This window comes from Mauremys reevesii, linkage group 2, assembly GCF_016161935.1.
Source record: "Mauremys reevesii isolate NIE-2019 linkage group 2, ASM1616193v1, whole genome shotgun sequence".
Classification (NCBI taxonomy): domain Eukaryota; kingdom Metazoa; phylum Chordata; order Testudines; family Geoemydidae; genus Mauremys; species Mauremys reevesii.
Genome location: NC_052624.1, coordinates 3664901 through 3687548, shown reverse-complemented (window position 1 = coordinate 3687548; position 22648 = coordinate 3664901). Strand labels below are relative to the sequence as shown.

General features: G+C 47.9%; 1 protein-coding gene across 2 annotated transcripts in view; it reads right to left on the bottom strand.

Moving 5' to 3' along the window:
• SMARCC1 (SWI/SNF related, matrix associated, actin dependent regulator of chromatin subfamily c member 1) overlaps window positions 1-22648 on the bottom strand; it is a 159595-nt gene that overhangs the window by 82403 nt on the left and 54544 nt on the right. For both annotated transcript variants that reach the window (XM_039523511.1, XM_039523512.1), the window contains 7 exons: window positions 22104-22163; window positions 21200-21237; window positions 18859-18980; window positions 7527-7598; window positions 4268-4381; window positions 3244-3397; window positions 2728-2841 (listed from right to left, as the gene is read on the bottom strand). In XM_039523511.1, the coding sequence (XP_039379445.1) occupies window positions 2728-2841; window positions 3244-3397; window positions 4268-4381; window positions 7527-7598; window positions 18859-18980; window positions 21200-21237; window positions 22104-22163 (674 nt within the window). The remainder of the gene's footprint in view (window positions 1-2727; window positions 2842-3243; window positions 3398-4267; window positions 4382-7526; window positions 7599-18858; window positions 18981-21199; window positions 21238-22103; window positions 22164-22648) is intronic.

Sequence of the window (22648 nt, the reverse complement as noted above, 5' to 3'; positions counted from 1 at the left end):
TCAGCCATCAGACACTCACAATTCTTACATAGGCGGTATGAGTCCTGAGGGCATTCTGTGCCAAAAAGTTAAAAATTATGCATCAAAAAAATAAAAGTTCTGCGCACAATATTTTAAAGTTCTGCAAACTTTATTTGTCAAATCAATGTGGAGGCTCCAGCCTGGCACTAGGCAGCACAGGCCACTGGCTACACAGAGGTGGGAGATCACTGTGCAGCTCCCCCCGGGACACGGACTCAGCAGTGAGGCTGCACCCATCCCTGACACAGCGCAAGGACTGGCCTGCTCCAAAAACACCCCAGAGACTTGCCCCTCTGTGGCAGGTGCACCAGGTGTGGCCAGGCAGGCTTAGCCCAGGCAGGATCCAAGTGTGGGGGGGATCCAGGTTTGGGCTGAGGAGCGATGGATACAGGAAGTGGGGGGGTGGGGGGGGAGGAAAGAGTTTGCAGAGCTTCCTTCAGCTGGGGGAGAAATCTGGGGGTGGGTCTGACACAGCCCCAGATGCCGTGCAAGGGAAGAGGAAGTCTCGTCCTGCCCAGCCCAGCAGGGACTAGCAGCTGAGCCTGCTGCAGGATAGGAGCCACCAGCCGGGTCTTCCCCAGTCCCACCCGCTGCCTCACAGTGATTTACCTCTCTGCCAGCTTCTCTGGGGCCCCCGAAACATACTGTTGGGGGGGGGGGGTCGCATGACCACTCCTGTGGCTCCCCCTTGATTCCCCATCAGAAAGTCATTTTTCTGTGGGGAAGCAAAGAAATCTGCAGAGGACATAAATTCTGCACATGTGCAGTGGCACAGAATTCCCCCAGGAGTAAATTGCATGTACACAAAAGGAAAACACTTTCAGGGAGGTGGGGGGGAGCCCCAAAGCCTAAGTACATTTTTATAATTGTGTTTAAGAAGTGTCGAGGAGCACCTAGAAAAAAGGACAGGCACTCTCACTGAATGAGTGTATCAATCAAAAATAAGCAAATAAATCACACAATGAAATCTGGTATGGGTTGAATACCGATTTCTAGTTGGTACCCTCAGTCTTTAGAACAGTGTGACATTGTCAGTAGTAATCCTCAATCTGTGCGCTCTTTGGGACAACACATACTGCTCTTATGGAATCCACGTCCAAGCAGTTTGTCTGGTCTCAAGTAGAGCGAGTGAAACGATGATCTGAGAAGAACCTTGTATAGTTCCCGACATGAGGCAGCACTGAATAAATGGACCAGGGTTTCTAGGATACCCAAGTACTGCCAAATACCTTCCCTCTAAGCAGTCAGAAGGGCAGAGGGAGAGAACAGTGTGAAATGCAGCAGGCAGCCACAGAAGCATGGCATTTTGTCTTGACGCTGCATTGCAATAGTGCATCACAGCATTAAATCCGTTTGGGACATGCTATAATGATGGTGTGTCAGAACATCACTTCATGACTTGACTCAGAGAGCCACCCTTTGCTGATGAAGTGATCTTCCAGTTCTGTAAGACTGAGGAACACCGTCCTATACAAACTGGGAAAACAGAACAATCTATACAAAAATTGACTAGTGGGAATTACCTCCAAACCTCCTATGAAATCTATTTTGAAACACTGAGCATGCTGCATGCGACACCTATGATGAGATGGGCCCTACCACTTTCACGGCTGTAAAAAACGTATCATGACCAGTGAAATAAGCCCTTCCCTGTGATATCCGATCTCCCCACATGCTGCTGGGAGTGCTCCAGTTGGGGGCTCCTAGCTGCTAGCCTGGGCTGGGGAGGAACAGTACTTGTGCTTCCCTACACAGCTGCTGTTGGTGGGGAAATCAGACCCGCACTTCTGTGCTGCAGCTGCCCCAGAGCTTGGCTCGGGGCACTGGGCTTCTGCCCCCAGCAGCTCGAGGCACCAGAGCTCAAGGTGCCCATTTTTCTGGAGGCCAACAAATTGGTCGGAGCCCCTGGGCACTGGCGAAGACAAGAAACTGAGTTCTCAGCTGGGGTGCTCTCAGCAGCACAGGGGAGATTGGACCCACTTCCACGAACTTCTTCCAACTGCATGAAGCTCCAGGGTTGCTGTCCAGCTGCAGAGCTTCCTGCAGCTGAAGGGGGTACTTGGAGGTGGGTCAGATCTCCCTGGTAGAGGGGCCATGCAAAGAAAGAACAAGTCCTGTCCCCTCACCCAGCCGGCTGGGACTAGCAGCTAGCAATCCCTGGCTGAGACATTCCCAGTAGCACAGGAAGATCAGACTCACCTCCAGATGCAGGAAGCTCCGTAGCTGCTGCCTTCAGAGTTCAGCAACACAGAAGTGAAGGTAGCAACCTCACGACCCCCCCCCCCCCCCCAACAGCTTTGTGACCCTCCCTGCCATAATCCCTTTCGGGTTGGGACCCCCGTGGTTAAAACACAGTGAAATTTCAGATATAAATTTAAAAACCCTCTGACCATGAAATTGACCAAAACGCACAGTGACTTTGGTAGGGCCCTAATCACGAGGCAGGAATTCCCAGAATGTTTGGAGAGGGACAGTGCTGATGAGCTTATGGGAGTGTAAAGGTTTGTATTTCTATTGCATTAATTACGTTTCAGGCACCTGGCACAACTACAAGAGGCCACAATTTAGAATATTGTCCAGGTAGAAGACACGTGGGACAAGGATGGAAGACCAGCAACATCCCACCTAGTGATTATGTAACGACTAAGGTTTGTGGAAGAAAGCTAAACAGAAGCCAAAGGGAAAGAAAAACCCAAGCAACTTTACCTTTGCCAAGGTCTTCTTTGAGTAAATGTCTGTGCGAAGTCCGAAGTTCTGCAGGTCAGTAGGCTTTTCTTTGTTTTTCTCAGGAAAGCTCAACATCTGCTGGGCAGCAGGGACCTAAACAAAACCCCCCAACAAATCATCATCAAAATGCATCTACACAGGTGTGCACTGAACTAGTATTCTCTCCACTCACCACTATTGGTACACAAAACTAGCAAAATGTGGGTTTGGAGTGCTGCAACTGTAGGTGCACCATTACTCTACAGAATGATGGAGATGGAAAATCTACTACTAACAGAATTTCACTGAGACTGAAGGGCATGTGGAGAGAAGGATGCATTTTTTTCAGAAAATGCATGAGCTACATACTTCATTCAGGTACACACAGCACTGACTGTAGCTACAAATACAGACTGGTTGGGACTACATTAAGCCATTCCTAAAATACATGCATCACTATTTCTATCTGAATAAGTGTGTGCGCATGGACATGGTGGTGGCATCTGTAGGATTTACCTGAGGAGCTCGGAGATGAAGAGGCATAAGTCCAGAGGGGGTATCAGCAAGCACATTGAAGTGAGGAGTAGGAGGAGGGCCCATTGCCATGGGACGGCTTTCTGGATCCACTTGGTAGTTAACTAGACCCCACTGCTCCAGAAAGGCATGCACTCTAGGGAACAACATTACATGATTAAAGTCTGAGGAAACAAACCCTCAAGCATATCTGCAGCTGCAGAAAGAAGATACCAGGGAGAAAGTTCAAGTGTGGAACTGTGATGAGTTTACTGCCAATCACAGAAAGGGAAACATAACACATTGCATTAATTCTCAATGCAGGCTTGACAATCTCACTTCTCCGCGTTCAACAAAATGAGAGTGGACAGACAATTTCAATTATGGGCAACGGGAAACCACTTCACACAATTCAGAAAACAGATCTAAAGCTAAGCCCGCTGATGTGAAAACATCTTTGGAGGATTGGCGGGGGGGAGGAGGAGGAGAGAGAAGAGTGGGATGAATTGTGATGGTTTCCGCACTATGCATCAGTTAGCTCCCACCATCTGCCTCAGGGTGACTATGCATCAGTGATGCTGCATGTATGGAGTATAACATGCTTTGGAATCTTTTGTACAAAAAGAGCTATTTTAAAGAAGTATTTATCACTATACAGATATAAGATGCTCACTTGGCAAAACACACAGTGAGCTGCCATACTGGAAATTCTGAAAACATATTAAAGAAATTGCATGGTAGAAGCTGAATATCACTGTATTAGTTAACATGCAATCTCTTGCTGGTCTCTGAGCCATGCTCACGGTATTTAACTTTCACTGTAAATAAGGATATTATAAAATGTGGTGTTCACCACAAAAGGAAAAAAGATGATCTGCTAATAGAAACATAATTGATGCGCCCAGGCCCCAAGTCTTCTACCTCACTATGCAGGAGGTATAACTTACAATTTGTAATAAAGCAGCTTTCCTGGGATAAAATGTATTGTTACAGCTAAGGGTAATGGCTGCAAGATTTAAGATTTTACCTCATTACAGCACATACATCTCCAGTCAGGTTCCTTCTGCAGGCAGTGCTGGTCAAGTACTCCTGAGGGTTTAAGCGATACGTATCAATCATGAAGTTACGGTAAGCCAGGTATCTGGAATGAGAAGGCAGTTCACAGACATTTGAAAATCTACACAAGTTCGTAGTATGTGTCATTTCAAATTCTGACCATTACTAAAATAGCTCCATGTTGGCCCCCATCCTTCAATATATACAGCATGCCACGGGTGCCTGATATTCAGTTCAAGGACCATGAAGCCCTAAAATGCACACTTATAACCACAGGGTGACAGTGAAGCTCTGCGCTTGCAGAAATAGGGGGGAGTGGCATATAACCCAGTGTGCCTCCCTATGCTTCCCCTCTGTTTGGGGGGAATCTCCCCCAAAAAACTGCACCCATGCCAATCCCCGCCCCAGCACTGGAATTCTGCAGGGTGGGGGTGTTTTCTGTGGGCACGCAGAATCCCCCCAGGAGTAAAAACAGAGCCCAAAGAATGCAGAGGTGTAACCTGCAGAAGCAGAGAGAAAATTTCAAAGCTCCTCAAAAACACCTGAAGTGGCAAAGAATGAAGCACAAAAACAAAGGAAGCAGAGGAAACTGGAAAGAAAGGGGTCACAGGAAAACTGATTCAAGAAAGAGTCATGGGGCCAAGAAAATCATTTATGAATTTTTACTCCCATTATTTCTAATTGAATTTTACTGGGTATCCTTGTGTGGGCTGGAGTAGTGGCAGTTTGAGAAATGCCTTCACCAGCAGATATAATCAGTTGTGTGATTTTCTAGCATGCTAATTAAATGAAGTACTAGTGAGGGAGGAAGAAAGCTATATTAAAGTAGTATTTAAGTCAGGGATCTTAAACGCAAATCAGCTCGAGGGCCACATGAGGACTAGTACATTGGCCCAAGGGCCGCATCACAGAAACCTTTTCATACAACAATACAGAAGTATAGTAAAAATGAAAAAAAATGAAGAGTAATATAGTATGCTATTAAAAGTCAGTGTATTAACTTTTTTAAAACTGATGTGAAGAGGAGTTTTAATAAAATATAAACACTCAGTAATGCACCTCACTCAAATGACAAAATGTGCATTTACTTTTAGAATTACTTCGGTTAAAGATCCCCCCTCTGCTCCTGCCCCCACTCCACCCCTTCTATGAAGCCCTGCCCCACCCCTATTCCAACCCCTTCCCCTAATCCCCGCTCCGGCCCCGCCTCCTTCCCCGAGCACGCCTCCTCCCTGCTCCTCCCTCCTGGAAAGTCCCAAGCACCGCCAAACAGCTGTTTGGCAGTGGGAGGGGCAGGGAGGTAGGCGGAGGAGCAGGGACGTGGAACAGTCAGGGGAGGGGGGGGAAGGGGACGGAGGATGAGGGGAACTTGGCTGCCGGTGAAGTCAGCACCTATGGGGGGGCCGCAAGAAATACTCCACAGGCAGCATGCGGCCCGCGTGTTTGAAACCCGTGATTTAGGTGAAGTCTTTACCCTCAGCAAAAATTCCCTTTAAGACACATCTTTGCACCAGTGATACTCGGCCAGTATTTCAAGCGACAACAGAAATGCTGTGTGTGTGTTTGGTTGTTCAGTTATGACACAGCCCATTCCAAACTTTTTTTTTTTTTTTTTTAAAGGTTTATTTCTTCTGTTTGGCATTCAACTTGCACTTTCAAATCCCAATGCCAAAAATATGCAGCATTCACTGAAATTGCAGCAAGTATACAAAACTGTGCTAAAATTCCCACTCAAGATCCAGCTACCCAAATTGGTGTCATAATGTTTTACAGTGTTACCACAGATTTTAAGATTTAGTATGAGCAGACATGTTTTCATGAATCCTTTTAAACTAAAACAGAGTTTTGTCAATTTAAATATCTTCCTGTATTGCTGAAAACCCAATTATCAGCCTTGTGCTATTCCACAAAAATCTGACAGTGAAATACACTTTAAACAAACGCTAAATAGCATAGTTTTACTTTGTCAAGATAAATCTTATTTTTTTATTAATAACTCTTTAGATTAATGAAATTGAGAGAATTACATTTACTCTTCGCTATTGTAAAGTATTGCATGTCTGTCAACACGCAATACTTTACAATAGCGAAGAGTAAATGTAATGCTCTCAATTTCATTAATCTAAAGAGTTATTAATAAAAAAATAAGATTTATCTTGACAATCTCCTTTTAACCTTTCATATTAAAGGCAGTATTTCTACGACTAGTTGCTAGTGTATATGAACAAACATAATTAGCTTATTATTTTAATAGGAAGATCTTCTTAAACAGATGGTAAGGAGGAGATGCATTTATTAAAGCATACAGTAGGATTGCAAGGAGAACAGAAAATTCTAGAGATAAGCCAGTGATCTTGCATCAAAATGTTTATCATGTTATGTCTTGAACTGAACACACAAGTTAATCTGGTGTACAGAGCAACCTGGCATATTTTGAGACGGTATTACAGCCAAAGAGACTTTTACACTGAAATAAAGGACATCAAAACTGCCATTCCCAGGTCCGAAAAGCAGCATTTGTAGTGAGGATCCTGTGGTAAGTGGTTTTGTTATTTTTAAACAATTGTGTAAAGTTCTGCAGTGGATGATAGGCACTAGATACCACAATGATGGATGAAAACCTCTAGTTCAAATCAGAACAGCACAACTGCAGGTTCATGAAAGCAGCTACATTATAAATGAAAAATGGTTACTAGGTGGCTTGGGATATTCTGTTTTTTTATGCTTACAATGGAACTGCAGAATCTCTGTGCTATATACTTGGAACTATGAACTTTTATGTTTAAATCAATGTGCTCAGGTGTATATCTGTAAACAACGATCAGTGGCAGCTAGCTATTTTCATGTTTCATGTTTTGTTTTATTATGTAGGCTTAAAAAAACCAAACTTCTTTCAGAAACCATTTTACTGTGTACATAACACACTTTGCAACCATCCATCAGCTGTATTTCTCCTAGATATCCAACCTGCTTAATATTGCTTAGATATGTACAATTCTTACCTAAAATCACAATAAAGTTCACTGTATAAGCAGATACTTCTTGACAATGGACAGACCAGGAATGCCTCAATGCCCTTTACACTATTTTCTGATGCATCAGTTCACCCTTGTGTATGTGAAGGGGGTGGGGGGAAGGAGAAAATAACTACAGTTTTTCTGGAACTGAAAGCATTGCTTAGGCTTCACTAGGAACTTAGCCACATGCCTATATCTATGCATTTTACTTACATTTCTGGAGTCTTGGACTTGTTTTTCCCATTGAAGAACTCTGGCAGAGCGCGGCGTTCAATTACATGAATACTGCAAGAAAGTGTGATAAGCAACATGGTTACTAAAGAGAATATACAAAATCCAGCTGCCAATAGCTTGAGTTCACCTTCAAGAGCTTTTACACGCCCTTAACATGCGCACCTAAAGTGCTAACATTTAAAACAAACACTGTTGTTCAGACATCCAAATATCCCAACACAGCATATAGAAATATATCCTCTAATTACTTAGTTTTAACCACATAAGCAGAGAAGTTTAGACATGAATTGCAAAGATTGTGCTTAATTAGCGATGAAAAGATACATGCCCAATGTTCCTTTAATCAGACTTGGGGGGAGTGAGAGGAAACCAGATTTTCAACCCATAAAACGATATTTTTACACTAATGTTTTGAAAGTTTATAGGTTGGTAAATGCACTCGCCTGCACCCCAGTCTAATTAGTAGAGAGTATTCAGCACCGGTCTGATTGCCTCAAAAAAACCTAAATGTTTGCAATTCATATGTAATTGATAAGCCTGCAAATATCTGCTTCAAAATCATGCAGCATTAGAACTGGGTGCTCAACGCTTTGAAAGTCAGGCAAATGCCTAAATAGGCATTTAGGAGTATTAAGATTATGATCCTATATTTCAAAATCTTTGCACTAGTCAATTTTTTAAAAGTGAATTAAAGCTCTGGTTGTTTTGGGGGGATTTTACAATCTCATTTTCTTATAAAAAAGTCTCTTTCTGCTACTGCCATGTGAAAGACACAAATAAAAGAGGAAACTGACTTATTGTACAGCAAAACTGAGAATACACAAAGTGCTATCAAACACAAAGTAAACTAGCTCAAAGGATAAAGTAAAAATTCAGTTTCTTTTAGTCAGTTATTTAATGCATTACATGTAAATACTATGGGGGAAATTTCAAATAAAATTGGAATTTTTTAGTTGACTGAAGGGGGATGAAAGAAGACTACCATTCTACAGCTTTTATTAGACTAGCTGCAAGTAACATAAGTTGTAGAAGGTGAAGAGATTTCTGTTAGTTTCTCTCATCCTTCAAATAAAGTATAAGAAGGAAATATGGTTTGTTGATCTGTTACTTTAAAAAAAAAATACAAAGCAAACTGATCCAAAGACATTTCAACTTTAGAGTAATTCCACCTCCAGAATTCTATCACCATAAAGCTAGTCAGTTCATTTTGTGCAATCCACACAAGGTAAATAGAATATGAAAAAGAATCTTATACCAGGCTATGAAATGTAAAGTGCAAACAGAAATTCATCTTGCTTAAAAAACAAACTTGTCTGCCAAAATTTATATGGTCCTTGATTATTCAACTCATTTCTCCATGCTTTAATGGAAGAGCCCTTTCCTGGGTTGTGTGTATTAAAGCAGCAAGGAATACACAGTATTCTGGATATAATTCTCTTGCCATCAACTTAACTATGAAATAGCTTTTCTGTTTTAGACAATGATAAAAAAAAGTCAGCCCCATTTTGTAAAAGAAGCTTAAATGGCACGGTAATGAGATTCCCTCCATAAAATTACTTGAATAAGCTCATATAATGACAACTATTTTGTATCAGAGGGGTAGCCGTGTTAGTCTGGTTCTGTAGAAGCAGCAAAGAATCCTGTGGCACCTTATAGACTAACAGACGTTTCGCAGCATGAGCTTTCGTGGGTGAATACCCACTTCTTCGGATGCAAGTAGTGGAAATTTCCAGGGGCAGGTTTATATATGCAAGCAAGAAGCAAGCTAGAGATAACGAGGTTAGTTCAATCAGGGAGGATGAGGCCCTGTTCTAGCAGTTGAGTGAAAACCAAGAGAGGAGAAACTGGTTCTGTAGTTGGCAAGCCATTCACAGTCTTTGTTTAATCCTGAGCTGATGGTGTCAAATTTGCAGATGAACTGGAGCTCAGCAGTTTCTCTTTGAAGTCTGGTCCTGAAGTTTTTTTGCTGCAGGATGGCCACCTTAAGATCTGCTATTGTGTGGCCAGGGAGGTTGAAGTGTTCTCCTACAGGTTTTTGTATATTGCCATTCCTAATATCTGATTTGTGTCCATTTATCCTTTTCCTTAGAGACTGTCCAGTTTGGCCGATGTACATAGCAGAGGGGCATTGCTGGCATATGATGGCGTATATTACATTGGTGGACGTGCAGGTGAATGAACCGGTGATGGTGTGGCTGATCTGGTTAGGTCCTGTGATGGTGTCGCTGGTGTAGATATGCGGGCAGAGTTGGCATCGAGGTTTGTTGCATGGATTGGTTCCTGAGTTAGAGTTACTATGGTGCGGTGTGCAGTTACTGGTGAGAATATGCTTCAGGTTGGCAGGTTGTCTGTGGGCGAGGACTGGCCTGCCACCCAACTATTTTGTATGAAGTTAAGAATTGGGGACAATTATGATGGCCTTTAGATATAACTTCTTTGGAGGGTGGGATGAGGGTATTGGGGCAGAGAAGAAAGAACACTCCTTGTAAAAGAAAATTATAGCAGTTTTTCCTTTAGATACTCATTTTATCTAGTGTGTATTATTTGCATTGAAGTAGTATGCAGTGACTCCAATCAGGATCCTGTCATGCTAGTGCTATACAAAACACACACACACATTCTTTTTTTTTTTTTTTTTTTGGTGGAGCTAAATGATATTAGCCTTAGAATGACTTTGATCATAACAATTTACAAAATATTTTAGAAGTAGTGTCTAGTCTACGGTGCTTAAGCATGCATCAGCCTGGTGAAGTAATAGCCATCGAAAGTATTAGAGTCCAAAAGACACTGGGCTTTCTTTCACATCAATTTGTTGCTGTCTCGATGTCAGACCTCCTTCACCACAGACCTGCTGTATGTTGTCTATTAAGTGTCATAGTGGACATTAATGATCTAATAAGCAGTTTTGTATGGGTCTATAGAAACGCAGCACCAAGCTTCTGCCTGTCATGTTGCACCAACTGATTTAGCTGCCTGAGAGACCCCATTAGGATTATTACTGCTGCTGCTATAAACAGATTAATCTGGAATCCTCTTAGTAGACAACCTGCAACTGAAAAAGACGGTTACTCACCGTAGTAACTGTTGTTCTTCGAGATGTGTTGCTCCTATCCATTCCAGTTAGGTGTGCGCGCCGCGCGTGCACGGCTCTTCGGAACATTTTTACCCTAGCAACTCCGGCGGGCCGGCTGGGCGCCCCCTGGAGTGGCACCGCCATGGCGCCGAATATATACCCCAGCCGGCCCGTCCGCTCCTCAGTTCCTTCTTGCCGGCTACTCCGACAGTGGGGAAGGAGGGCGGGTCTGGAATGGATAGGAGCAACACATCTCGAAGAACAACAGTTACAACGGTGAGTAACCGTCTTTTCTTCTTCGAGTGACTGCTCCTATGCATTCCAGTTAGGTGATTCCCAAGCCTTACCTAGGCGGTGGGGTCGGAGTGAGACGTGGCAGAGTGCAATACTGCGGAGCCGAAGGCTGCGTCGTCTCTTGATTGCTGCACCAACGCGTAGTGGGAAGCGAAGGTGTGGACAGAAGACCAGGTGGCCGCTCTACAGATGTCCTGGATGGGGACATGGGCCAGGAAGGCGGCCAACAAGGCTTGGGCCCTCGTCGAGTGAGCGGTGAGGCGGCATGGTCGCACGCGAGCAAGGTCGTAGCATGTCCGGATACATGCCGTCACCCAGGAGGAAATCCGCTGCGAGGAGACCGGTTCGCCTTTCATGCGGTCGGCAACTGCTACAAACAGCTGTGGCGAACGCCGGAAGGGCTTCGTCCGCTCAATGTAAAAAGCGAGACGTCCAGGGTGTGAAGCTGTTGCTCACGAGATGAAGCGTGCGGCTTCGGGAAGACGACCGGGAGGAAGATCTCCTGATTAAGGTGAAAGGCCGACACCACCTTAGGGAGGAAAGCCGGGTGCAGTCGAAGCTGCACCTTGTCTCCGTGGAACACGGTGTATGGTGGACTAACCGTTAGGGCACGGAGCTCAGAGACTCGTCTCACTGATGTAATTGCGACGAGGAAGGCCGTCTTCCAGGAGAGATAGAGCAGAGAGCACGTGGCCAGGGGCTCAAAGGGCGGTCCCATCAGCTTGGCCAGAACGAGGTTTAAATCCCAGGTCGGAGTAGGACGCCACACCGGCGGGTACAAGCGGTCCAAGCCTTTAAGGAAGCGGGAAACCATCTGGTTAGCGAAGATGGAACGACCTTCTATGGATGGCCGAAAGGCGGACACGGCTGCCAGGTGCACCTTCAAGGAGGAGACCGCAAGACCTTGCTCCTTAAGGTACCAGAGGTAGTCCAGGATGGTAGGGATAGGGACTACAAAGGGATTGAGGCCTCGCTGATCACACCAGAGCGTGAAACGCTTCCATTTCGCAAGGTAGGTGCATCGAGTGGATGGCTTTCTGCTCTCTAGCAGGACTTGCTGCACTGCCGCCGAGCAGTCCCTCTCTGCGTGGGTCAGCCACGCAGGTACCAAGCTGTAAGATGGAGGGACTGTAGGTTCGGGTGACAGAGCCTGCCGAAGTCCTGGGTGATAAGGTCCGGCCATAACGGGAGGGGCATGGGATCCCGAACGGAGAGCTCGAGCAGCAGGGTGTACCAGTGCTGCCTCGGCCTTGCCGGAGCGACGAGTATGACGTGGGCCCTGTCCCTCCGAAGCTTCAGTAGCACTCTGTGTACGAGCGGGAACGGAGGGAAGGCATAGAGGAGGTGATCCGTCCAGGAGCAGAGGAATGCGTCCGACAGGGAGCCCGGCGAGCGGCCCTGGTATGAGCAAAACAGATGGCACTTCCTGTTCTCCTTGGAGGCAAACAGGTCTATCTGGGGAAACCCCCACCTCCGGAAAATTGTGTGAACCACATCCGGGCGAAGAGACCACTCGTGGGAGAGGAACGACCTGCTGAGATGGTCGGCCAGCGTGTTCTGCACTCCTGGAAGAAATGACGCTTCCAGGTGAATGGAGTGGGTCACGCAGAAGTCCCACAGGAGCATCGCTTCCGTGCAGAGGAGGGAGGAGCGGGCTCCGCCCTGCTTGTTCACGTAGAACATTGCCGTCGTGTTGTCCGTGAAGACTGCCACGCAGTGGTCTTGCAGACGGGTGCGGAAGGTGTGACACGCCAGGCGGATTGCTCGCAGCTCCCGGACATTGATGTGGAGAGCGAGCTCCTGGGGGGACCAGAGACCCTGGGTGTGAAGGTCGCCCAGGTGAGCCCCCCATCCCAACGCCGAGGCATCTGTGGTCAAGGTGACGGATGGGCGAGGACGACGGAACGGGACTCCTGCACACATGATGTCTGGGTCCAGCCACCAGCTGAGCGAATCGAGTGTCGGCTTTGTGACAGTGACTACCATGTCTATTGAGTCGCGGTGCGGGAGGTATACCGACGCCAGCCAAGATTGAAAGGGGCGAAGGCGGAGCCTTGCGTATGCCGTGACGAACGTACAGGACACCATGTGGCCCAGGAGGCGCAGGCAGGACCGAACCGTTGTCGTGGGAAAGGTGAGAAGGTCCTGGATGATGGATACCATTGTCTGATGCCGAGAGCGTGGGAGACAGGCCCTGGCCAAGGTGGAGTCGAGGACTGCTCCAATGAACTCCACCCGCTGTGATGGAGCTAGAGTGGACTTCTCGGCATTGATGAGAAGGCCGAGGGACCGAAACAGGGATAGTATCTCTGACATCCGGTCCTTTACCAGCTGTCGGGATGTCCCGCGAACCAGCCAGTCATCGAGATATGGGTATACATGAATGCGACGACGGCGGAGGGCTGCAGCAACTACTGCCATGCATTTGGTAAAGACCCTCGGCGCGGTGGACAGGCTGAAGGGTAGCACCGCAAACTGGTAGTGCGCACCATTGACCATGAAACGTAGGTAGCGTCGATGGGGAGGGTAAATCGCTATATGGAAGTACGTGTCCTTCATGTCGAGGGCGGCAAACCAGTCTCCCGGATCCAGGGAGGGAATAATGGTCCCCAGGGTGACCATGCGAAACTTGAGCTTGAGCACATACGCGTTGAGCTCCCGGAGGTCCAATATGGGTCGAAGACCTCCTTTCGCCTTGGGGATGAGAAAATATCGGGAATAGAATCCCCTGCCCCGCATGTCGTGAGGCACCTCTTCTATGGCACCCAGCCTCAACAGAGTCTCGACCTCTTGTAGGAGGAGTTGCTCGTGAGAGGGGTCCCTGAAGAGGGACGGGGAAGGCGGGTGGGAAGGGGGGGGGGCGAAATAAATTGAAGGCGGTAACCCGACTGGATTGTACGAAGCACCCAGCTGTTCGATGTTATTTGGGACCACGTCGAGAGAAAGCGGGAAAGGCGGTTGCAAAATAAACGGGAAGGATCCGGTACGGAGACTGATGGGCCGTCCTCTGGCATCCCATCAAAAGGCCTGTTTGGGCCCTTGAGGGGCCTTGGAAGGTGCCTGGTTCTGGTTGCGCCTGTTACCCGACGGTCTACGGCGACTCAGGCCGGGACGTCTGCTATTGTAGGGTCGCGACCGAGGCTGGTTAAATGGCCGGTAGGGTTGCTGCCGAAAGGACCTTCGCTGGGTAGCCGGTGTATGCATACCCAGAGTGCGAATGGCTATGCGACCGTCCTTCAGGGTCTGAATTCTGGAATCCGTCTTTTCAGAAAACGGACCCTGGGTGTATCGAAGGGTAGGTCCTGCAAGGTGTACTGCACCTCCGGTGGCAACGTGGAGGACTGCAACCAGGAGATGCGCCTCATGGTTACTCCTGAGGCCAGGGTTCTAGCGCCTGAGTCCGCGGAGTCCAGAGCAGCCTGGATGGATGACCTGGAGGACTTCTTGCCCTCTTCCAGGAGGGCCGTGAACTCTTGGCGCGAGGCTGTCAGGATCAGCTCTGCGAATTTCGCCAGGGACACCATGATGTCAAAGGTGTATCTGGCGAGGAGGGCCATCTGGTTGGCGATCCGGAGCTGGAGACCCCCGGCCGAATAGACCTTTCGGCCCAACAGATCCATGCGCCTCGCTTCTCTGGATTTCGGCGCTGCAGCTGGTTGACCATGCCTCTCCCTGTCGTTACCGACTGGACTACGAGCGAGTCTGGTGCAGGGTGGGTGTATAAGTACTCGTACCCCGTGGGGGGGACGGAGTACTTCCTTTCGACACCGCGGGCGGTGGGAGGAACGGACGCCGGTGACTGCCAGATGGTAGTGGCGTTTTTCTGGATAGTGCGGATGAATGGCAATGCCACCCGCACTGGGGCCTCAGCCCCAATTACATTTGTCACCAGGTCCTCGTCCTCAGTGACCTCCGCTACCGGGAGGTCAATAGCCTTCGCCACCCTGCGAAGAAGGTCCTGGTGGGCCCGCAAGTCAATAGGCGGAGGGTCTGCCGTAGAAGCCCCCGCCACCGCCTCGTCTGGTCTGGTGAAGATGACGAGGACAGACCTTGGACAACCGCCTCCACAAGTTGGTCCTCTATGGGGTGGCCAGCTGACTCGGACCGTGGATGCTCCGCAGGATCAGGCGGTAACTGGGCCTCACCCGGTGATGGGGGCGGCCTGCTGACAGTGGCCTCCGGCACTCTGCGTTCGGAAGCTGGGGTCCGCTGGGGGCAAGGTAGCCCTTGAGCTTCGTATTGGGCCCAGGGGACCCAAAAACCCCACTGTTGTGCCCCGTGGACTTGTCCGTGGGGGGCCGCCTGGAGGTAGCCATAGCTGTCTGCCTGCGAAGCGACCGACGAATGACGGGATGGCCACGGCGGTGCGGAGGCGCTGACGGACTGCGCCGTCAAAACTGGCATCCCGTGCCCGGATGGTGCCGGTCGTCGCGGTACCAACATGGCGAGCGAGACCATCGACTGCCGCGGTGCCGGGAAGTCGACTGGTGCCGGGAGCTCGACCGGCGGTGCCGGGAGTGGCTTCTGGAGTCACGGTGCCGGACTCGGACTTCCTGCGGTGCCGACGGGACGGTGATCGGGACCGGGAGCGTCTCCGGGAGTGCGACCGGTACCGCGACGTTGAGCGGTACCGGGACTGCGACCGGCGCCGAGACGGTGAACGGTACCGCGATGGAGAGCGGTGCCGGGACTTGGAGCGGCGTGACAGTGACTGTCTTCGGGACCGGGAGCAAGACCGAGTCCTGGAGCACCATCTATCCCGTCCGTCAGGGGAAGGGGGCCGCATCATGGCCGGCTTGCCCGCTGACTTAACAGCCCGCACCGGCGGTGCCGGGGGCCGGAGGCTCCGTGCCTCTGTGAGCTCGATGAGCTCTCTCGCCGTCGAGAATGTCTCGGGCGTGGACGGGAGATGCAGCTCAACCACGGTTAGCACCGGGGAGCAGGGAGGCACCGGACTCGACGGCTCTTGAGGTGCCGGAGTCAACGGAACTGTGCACGGCTTGTGCACTACCACAGCCGGCGCCGGAGGTGCCGGTGAAGGCTGGGTAAGCTGTCCCGAAGCAGGAGGCTTAGAAGCCGAGTGCGCCGTCTTCCGCTTCCTCAGTGGAGAGAGGGAACGGTGTCGGGACGTCGGTGCCGTCTGCGAAGAACTAGCAGGGTCGGTACCGGGGCAGCTCGGTGCCGCTGGTGCGCTGCGCACCGAGGACGATCTCGGTGCCGCCAGGGACGGCGCGGGAGGCTGAAGTGCCGCCTCCGTAAGGAGCTGCTTAAGGCGAGAGTCTCGCTCCTTTCTGGTGCGCGGCTTAAACGCCGTGCAGATCGGGCACTTATCTGTCCTGTGAGATTCCCCGAGGCAGCACAGGCAGGAGTCGTGCAGGTCACCCACGGGCATGTGCCGCTGGCAAGCCGCACAGGGCTTAAACCCCGGTGCCTTGGGCATGAGCCCACACCGGTTGTGGAAGAAGAGGGGCTAACCCCTCTAATTCCCTTACTATACTATAACTAACTAAACTTACTCAACTAATCTAACTGCTAAACTAATTTAAACAACTATGTACAGAGAAGAATGGAGAAACGCTAGGGCTGTGGAGGTAAAGAGCACTCCACTGTTCCAACTGGCCGTTACGGGCGGTAAGAAGGAACTGAGGAGCGGATGGGCCGGCTGGGGTATATATTCGGCGCCATGGCAGCGCCACTCCAGGGGGCGCCCAGCCAGCCTGCCGGAGTTGCTAGGGTAAAAATGTTCCGAAGAGCCGTGCACGCACGGCGCGCACACCTAACTGGAATGCATAGGAGCAATCACTCGAAGAAGAATATCAGGATTTTGCCTGAAAGCCCCAGCATAATTGTACCTTGATTCCGAGCGAGGCCTGTGGGTGGTACCGTAATACAAAATGTTCTCTCTCCAGTACCAGAGTACCTAAACACCTAACAATTCTTTAATGTATTTATCCTCACAACAACATTGCGAGGTAGGACAGTATTCTTAACATAAGAACAGCCATACTGGGTCAGACCAAAGGTACATCTAGCCCAGGATCCTGTCTTCTGACAGTGGCCAATGCCAGGTGCCCCAGAGGGAATGCACAGAACAGATAACTATCAAGTGATCCATCCCCTATTGCCCATTCCCAGCTTCTGGCAAACAGAGGCTAGGGACACCATCCCTGTCCATCCTGGCTAACTGCCATCTTTTATACAACTTTTATCCTCATTTGTAGGCACAGGGACTTTGCCCAAGGGTCATAGTTTGGCAAAGCAAAAAACTGAACCCAAATCTCAGGCTAATGACCTAACCATTGCATCTCTTTCAAATAATAATAATGAAAGATGACAACGAAGATAACATCTGACACATACGGTCATTTTTTGAATATTTGGAAACACACGTTAAGGATGCATTTGTCTAGATTAGAATTTGCTGTCACAGCTGCAACAGCCTAGCACTTCAACAAAGGAAACATCAATGTTATAACCCTAAAATGGCACACAGGCAAAGAGGTCTTCCCCTCAAATGATGGCCTCTTCAGGATAGTGACAATCTCTCACCTGAGTTTTGAAAACATGTATTTTGAAAAAAATCACTATAGTTAAGGGCTGGGTTTCCAGACACCAGTGATTAGCAATTCTAGATATAGTCACTCATACTTCTCCTCTTCCATTCCCAACACACCCAGCGTAGATTAGTTCACCTAGATCTCTGAGCTACACAGTCATAATAAGCTGGACACTCTTTATAAAAAAGGATGAAAGGGAATTCAAAGACAAGCAGACATTCTTCCCCGCAGATAAAGTCCAAATAATAAGTAATCCTTTTAGAGCCAGTATTTGAAACCCACGATGGTTAAACATTTCCCATTTCTAGAAAAATTAGCAGCCAAGGTAGGTTATGGGTGAGCAGGAAGGTTACTGGCAAATCTGGGACTCACGAAAAATAAGTCTAAGCAACAATAGCCAAGGCAAGGCATACCAAAGACAGGTACTGTGCAAGCTTCTCCACCTTAATTTTAACCTACCACAAGCCCTACAAGACTAAGAGCAAAGAACTTCTAATTACATCTGTAGTAAGATGAGGCCCTGAAACAAACTCTTGTGTCTGAGGCCTGAACCAAAGTACTTCCAAGCATTGCTAAGCAAAAGCTGGGCTGTGAGCCAGAGGCAGGCTTCACTCACAGAAGTTGGCGAGCAGAGGGTTGTTAGAAGCAGGTACATTCACATGTAAGTGCTAATAAAAGGAACTTGTGCCAAGATGGCACTTGGACATCCCGAAACAAAGACACTCCACAGACATAACAAGGAACAGGCAGGTGCATCTTAAAGACAGGTTCAAAAGGACAACATGATGGATAGATCTGTTTGTCTGAAACAATGTGATCAAAGGGGGAGACAGCACCCTAATGAGCCAAGGGGCTGTACCTCAATACGTCAGGAGGGATGAGTAATCTGTCCTGTAACTGTTTAGAAGTAGGTCCCGGAGAGCGCATCTTTGTCCAGCCTAGGGGGCAGTGGAAAGTCCCACCACTGACTAAGCCAGTCCATTGCCAGGGGCACATATTTGTAGTATGTCCTGTAGAGTCTATAGGAAACTATTACTGTGCTTCGTTTGACAATAAACCTGGCTCGGGTTTCTTCGTAACTTACTAGAGTCTGTGGTTTTGGGGGTTCTCAGGATTTGCTGTGTCAGTTATCTGCACAGAGCCAGGGCAGCACACAGAGGGACCACGCACGCAGCCGACTGTTATCATCGAACAAGAGCAGCACACCACACCGGTAGCTACTGACAACATTAAGGTGCATTTCGCAATGGGGATAGCTGTCAAGAAGGCGCTAGACCTAAACTAAATTAATTTCTGCTTGCAACTCAACAGAATTCCAGCCCAGGTATTTAATTGGTGAAGCAAGTTCAGTAACTCTCTGAATCCTCTCCCCACTTTTTGTTCTTACCAGTTGTAGTCAAACCACGATGCATAGCTTGGAATAATTATGTGATTGGTCTGTTCTGTGACATTGTCTTCACCTGGGTCAATGGATCGACTCTGATCACCTTTGTTGGGATCTTCATCTTCCTACAGCAGGAGAAAGACAATAAAAGCGTTAAAAATGGGGGAGGGACGGGAGAGCAAGAATAAGGACTTGTCTGCACAGTGGTCTAGTGCACAGCAAGCTGCCGTGTGACTCTACAATGTACTAACTGGCTGTGCCCAATCTGCTGCGCTAGGGAACTTTCAGTGCGCCGCTGCAAGGTCCACGGGCCCAGTTAATGTGGGCTGGCAATACGCCTGTAAATACAGCATCCTAATCAGAAACTTGCAAGTCCCCCGACAGGCTCTGTCTAGTACTACTGATGCCAGGGAATACTTGCATGACTCAGAGGCTCACGTTCCAATGTGGAGGAATGTTCAAGAAAAGGGAATAAAAAAAGCATACTTCACCCTATCCTAACCCATGAAACACCACTCTCAGTCGGCCACAGAGATTGCAGAGGATCATCCAGCCCTCTACTATCCCATGCTGCTCGCGCACGTGGGCCCTAATGACATTGCAAGGTATGATCCTGGGCAGATCAGAAGTGACTACAGGGTTCAGAGTGAGGGTGAAGGGGTGGGGGACGCCGGTGGTGTTCTCCTTGTTCCTTTCAGTCCAGGGTAGGGACCCAGGGAGATACGGCTATATCCTGGAGGTAAGTGCACGCCAGGAGGGCTTCGGCTTCCTTGACTATGGGATCCTGTTCTGAGACAGACTGCTGAGACAAAAACAAAAAACAACCCCTCCCCCACCCCCCCAAACCTGGCCTGATCCAGGATTCTGGAAGCTGTGCTGTGTCGAAAGAGGCTGTTGATGCTTTTTAGGGGAGATTACTGGGCTGTAGCAGCAGTGTTTAAGAAGGAAATTTGAGCTGAATGCGTTGACAAACATAACTGTTGGAGGAAGCAGCCCTTGTTGAAAAGGCATGACAACACTGAATACTGTGTGTGGGTTTTTGTGTACTCCGTGTGGGGATCGGAGGGGAGGAATAGGGTGAGGTTGCGGGTTATATAACATTTCAAAAGTCATACCTGATTACAATCTGGATAGATGGCATACACCACTACCGCCACGTCTACATTAGGGGTGCTATAGCAGCATACCTACAGTGCTGTAGCTATACCACTGTAATCCCGCAACATGGACACAGACTAATGATAGAGGTTTTCTGCTGCTTTATGAACTCCACCTCCCTGAGTGACGGTAGCTAGGTCAATGGACTATTATTCCATCGATGTAACTGCATCTGCATGGTGAGTTAGGTCAGCACAGCCACAGTGCTGAAGGGTGTGAATTTTTCACACCCATGAGCACAGCAGCCTAAGGGCTAGTCTACACTGGAAACGCTAAAATGCTGCCATGGCAGCACTTTAACGTGGCTTGTGTAGTCATGGCAGAGTGCTGGGACAGAGCTCTCCCAGCATTCTAAAAAACCACCTTCACGAGAGGCACGGCTCCCAGCGCCGGGGCACTGTTTACACTGGCGCTTCACAGCGCTGAAACTTGCTGTGCTCAGGGGGGTGTTTTTTCACACCCCTGAGCGAGAAAGTTGCAGCACTGTAAATTGACAGTGTAGACAAGCCCTTAGATTCTTTCTTCTCTCCCCTTTTCAAACAGGACAAAGGTTCTTCAATTTTACAGCAAACCCATATTCAAATCAGATATGTACCCAAAATTTAGTAAAACAAGAATGGCACAGACTGACTAGAACGAGTATGGAATAGGTTTTCCAAGCTGGACATGTGCAAGCGCAAACAAATCTAACTGGTGTGCACAGGTGTATGTGTTAGGCACACAAATTCCACACATGCAAATAGATGCACCAAATTTTTGAAATCTGGCTCTGTCTCATCTTCATGAGTGGCCTCTAGAGGTCAGTGCTCCGCCAGAGCAGTAAGGTTTACTTGGCAAATTGTTTATACATAAGACACTAAATTTTCAACAATTCAACTAATAAATTTTCCCCCAAAACAGAGGATTCGATCCTGAAGGTTTTTAAAAACCGAGCAAAGCATGCTGAAGTTTATTTAAGTCTCTTCAGATTCCATTAAACTTATGTTTAAAAGTGTGTAGTAATCTCACAATACCAAGTAAATTTTCTTTTACTATACAAAGGAGTACTTAATATCAGCAGAAGACTCTCTCCTACAAAGGATGTATTTAGTCTTAAAGACCATTTAGGAGCAAGGTACAGTTTGAGTTCTTGAAGGTCAGATGAAGGTTATTCCCTACTAAACTTTTCTAACTGAACAGTTGTTACCTTTCCTCCTGTAGCAACTGTCTCTTCATCCTGCTCATCTGCAAGGTAAAGAGCAAAGAGAATTAAACTCTAATAAAATGCAGCTGGATTACCTGCAAACCTTTGTACATCACAGTCATTTTATTGGACAGGATTTTGTTTGGGGTGGGCAGAGGAGAGACAAGAAAAAGGAACATGAACAGTACATCAGTAAAACACAATCTCTTCTTCATGTACACACTGAACTGCCACAGAGAAAGAGGATAAGAGCATAAATACAGAGCAAGGATAATTAAGCTCTCTCGAGATCAAAAGGCAGACTGCGGGCCAAATCCAGACCGGCAGATGCTTTTGAATGGACGGCAAAATCTTTTTATTTTTTAATCATTATTGTTATCGGGAAGTGAAAAATGTTTCCCGGGAGTCTGGACTTTTGGCTATACTTTGACGAAGAAATTTGGACCTTGACCAAAAATAAAAGATTTACTATACCCGGCCCAGGTCCTTAGATGCAGCCCTACACACCACAATGTAGAAGACTCATTTAGGTCTTTAATGCCTAGAGCCCAGCAGTGCTCACGTATGTCCCAAAGTGAATCACTCTGGTTCCCAGTACATGGAAAGAAGGGATCTGGAAAAGGAAAGTATCTGCCCCTATATACCAAGCTCAGTAATAGTGTAAAGAATGTCCACAAGGGAAAAAGCTGATGCATTCTATCATTTAATGCAGATTTATGTGATAGAAGTTAAGTAACAAATGGAGATTCCACAAATGGAAGAAATCTAAAAAAATTTCAAGTATCTGGTTTTACCACATTTTTCTTTCTTAAATATAAAAAAATTACAAACATTTATTGCACAAACAGGAGTCCATTATGTGAGACAATAACTAAAAATAATTAAATATATATAGATATATTTTTACCTAGGTCTGCTACTGTTCCTCCTTTCACTGGCGTATTTTCACTGTCTTTCTTTGGGTTCACTGTGAAAATAAACAAGATTGAAAATGTGACATTTGTGCCGCCTCTATCAAGATTCAATCCTTACTAGCACACAATGTTCCCTAGCAAGCACACCTGTCTCACCTACCACACCTTTGTTTTATTGGGGAGAAAAGGCCAACCCCATACATTACTACAGATATGCTGGGCTCTCCACATTGTGTACTCCTGGGGGAATTCGGCACCACTGCAAACACACAGAATTCATGTCTGGTGCAGAATCCCGCCCCCAGAAAATTCACTCTGCTAGAGTGCTGCAGTTCTACCTTTCACCCACCAGATGCCACTGTGGTAGGAGAACAGCCAGCAGCTGGCTGCATTCATCACAGCACCCTGCTTGCAGAGCTAGGTTTGGACAGGCAGCGCGGGGCACATGGGGCTGCTGGAGGAGTCACAGACTGGAGTGCAGAAGGGCTAGTGGAGGGGGACAGACTGGGGAGCAGGCTCAGGAGTTAGTGGGATGAGA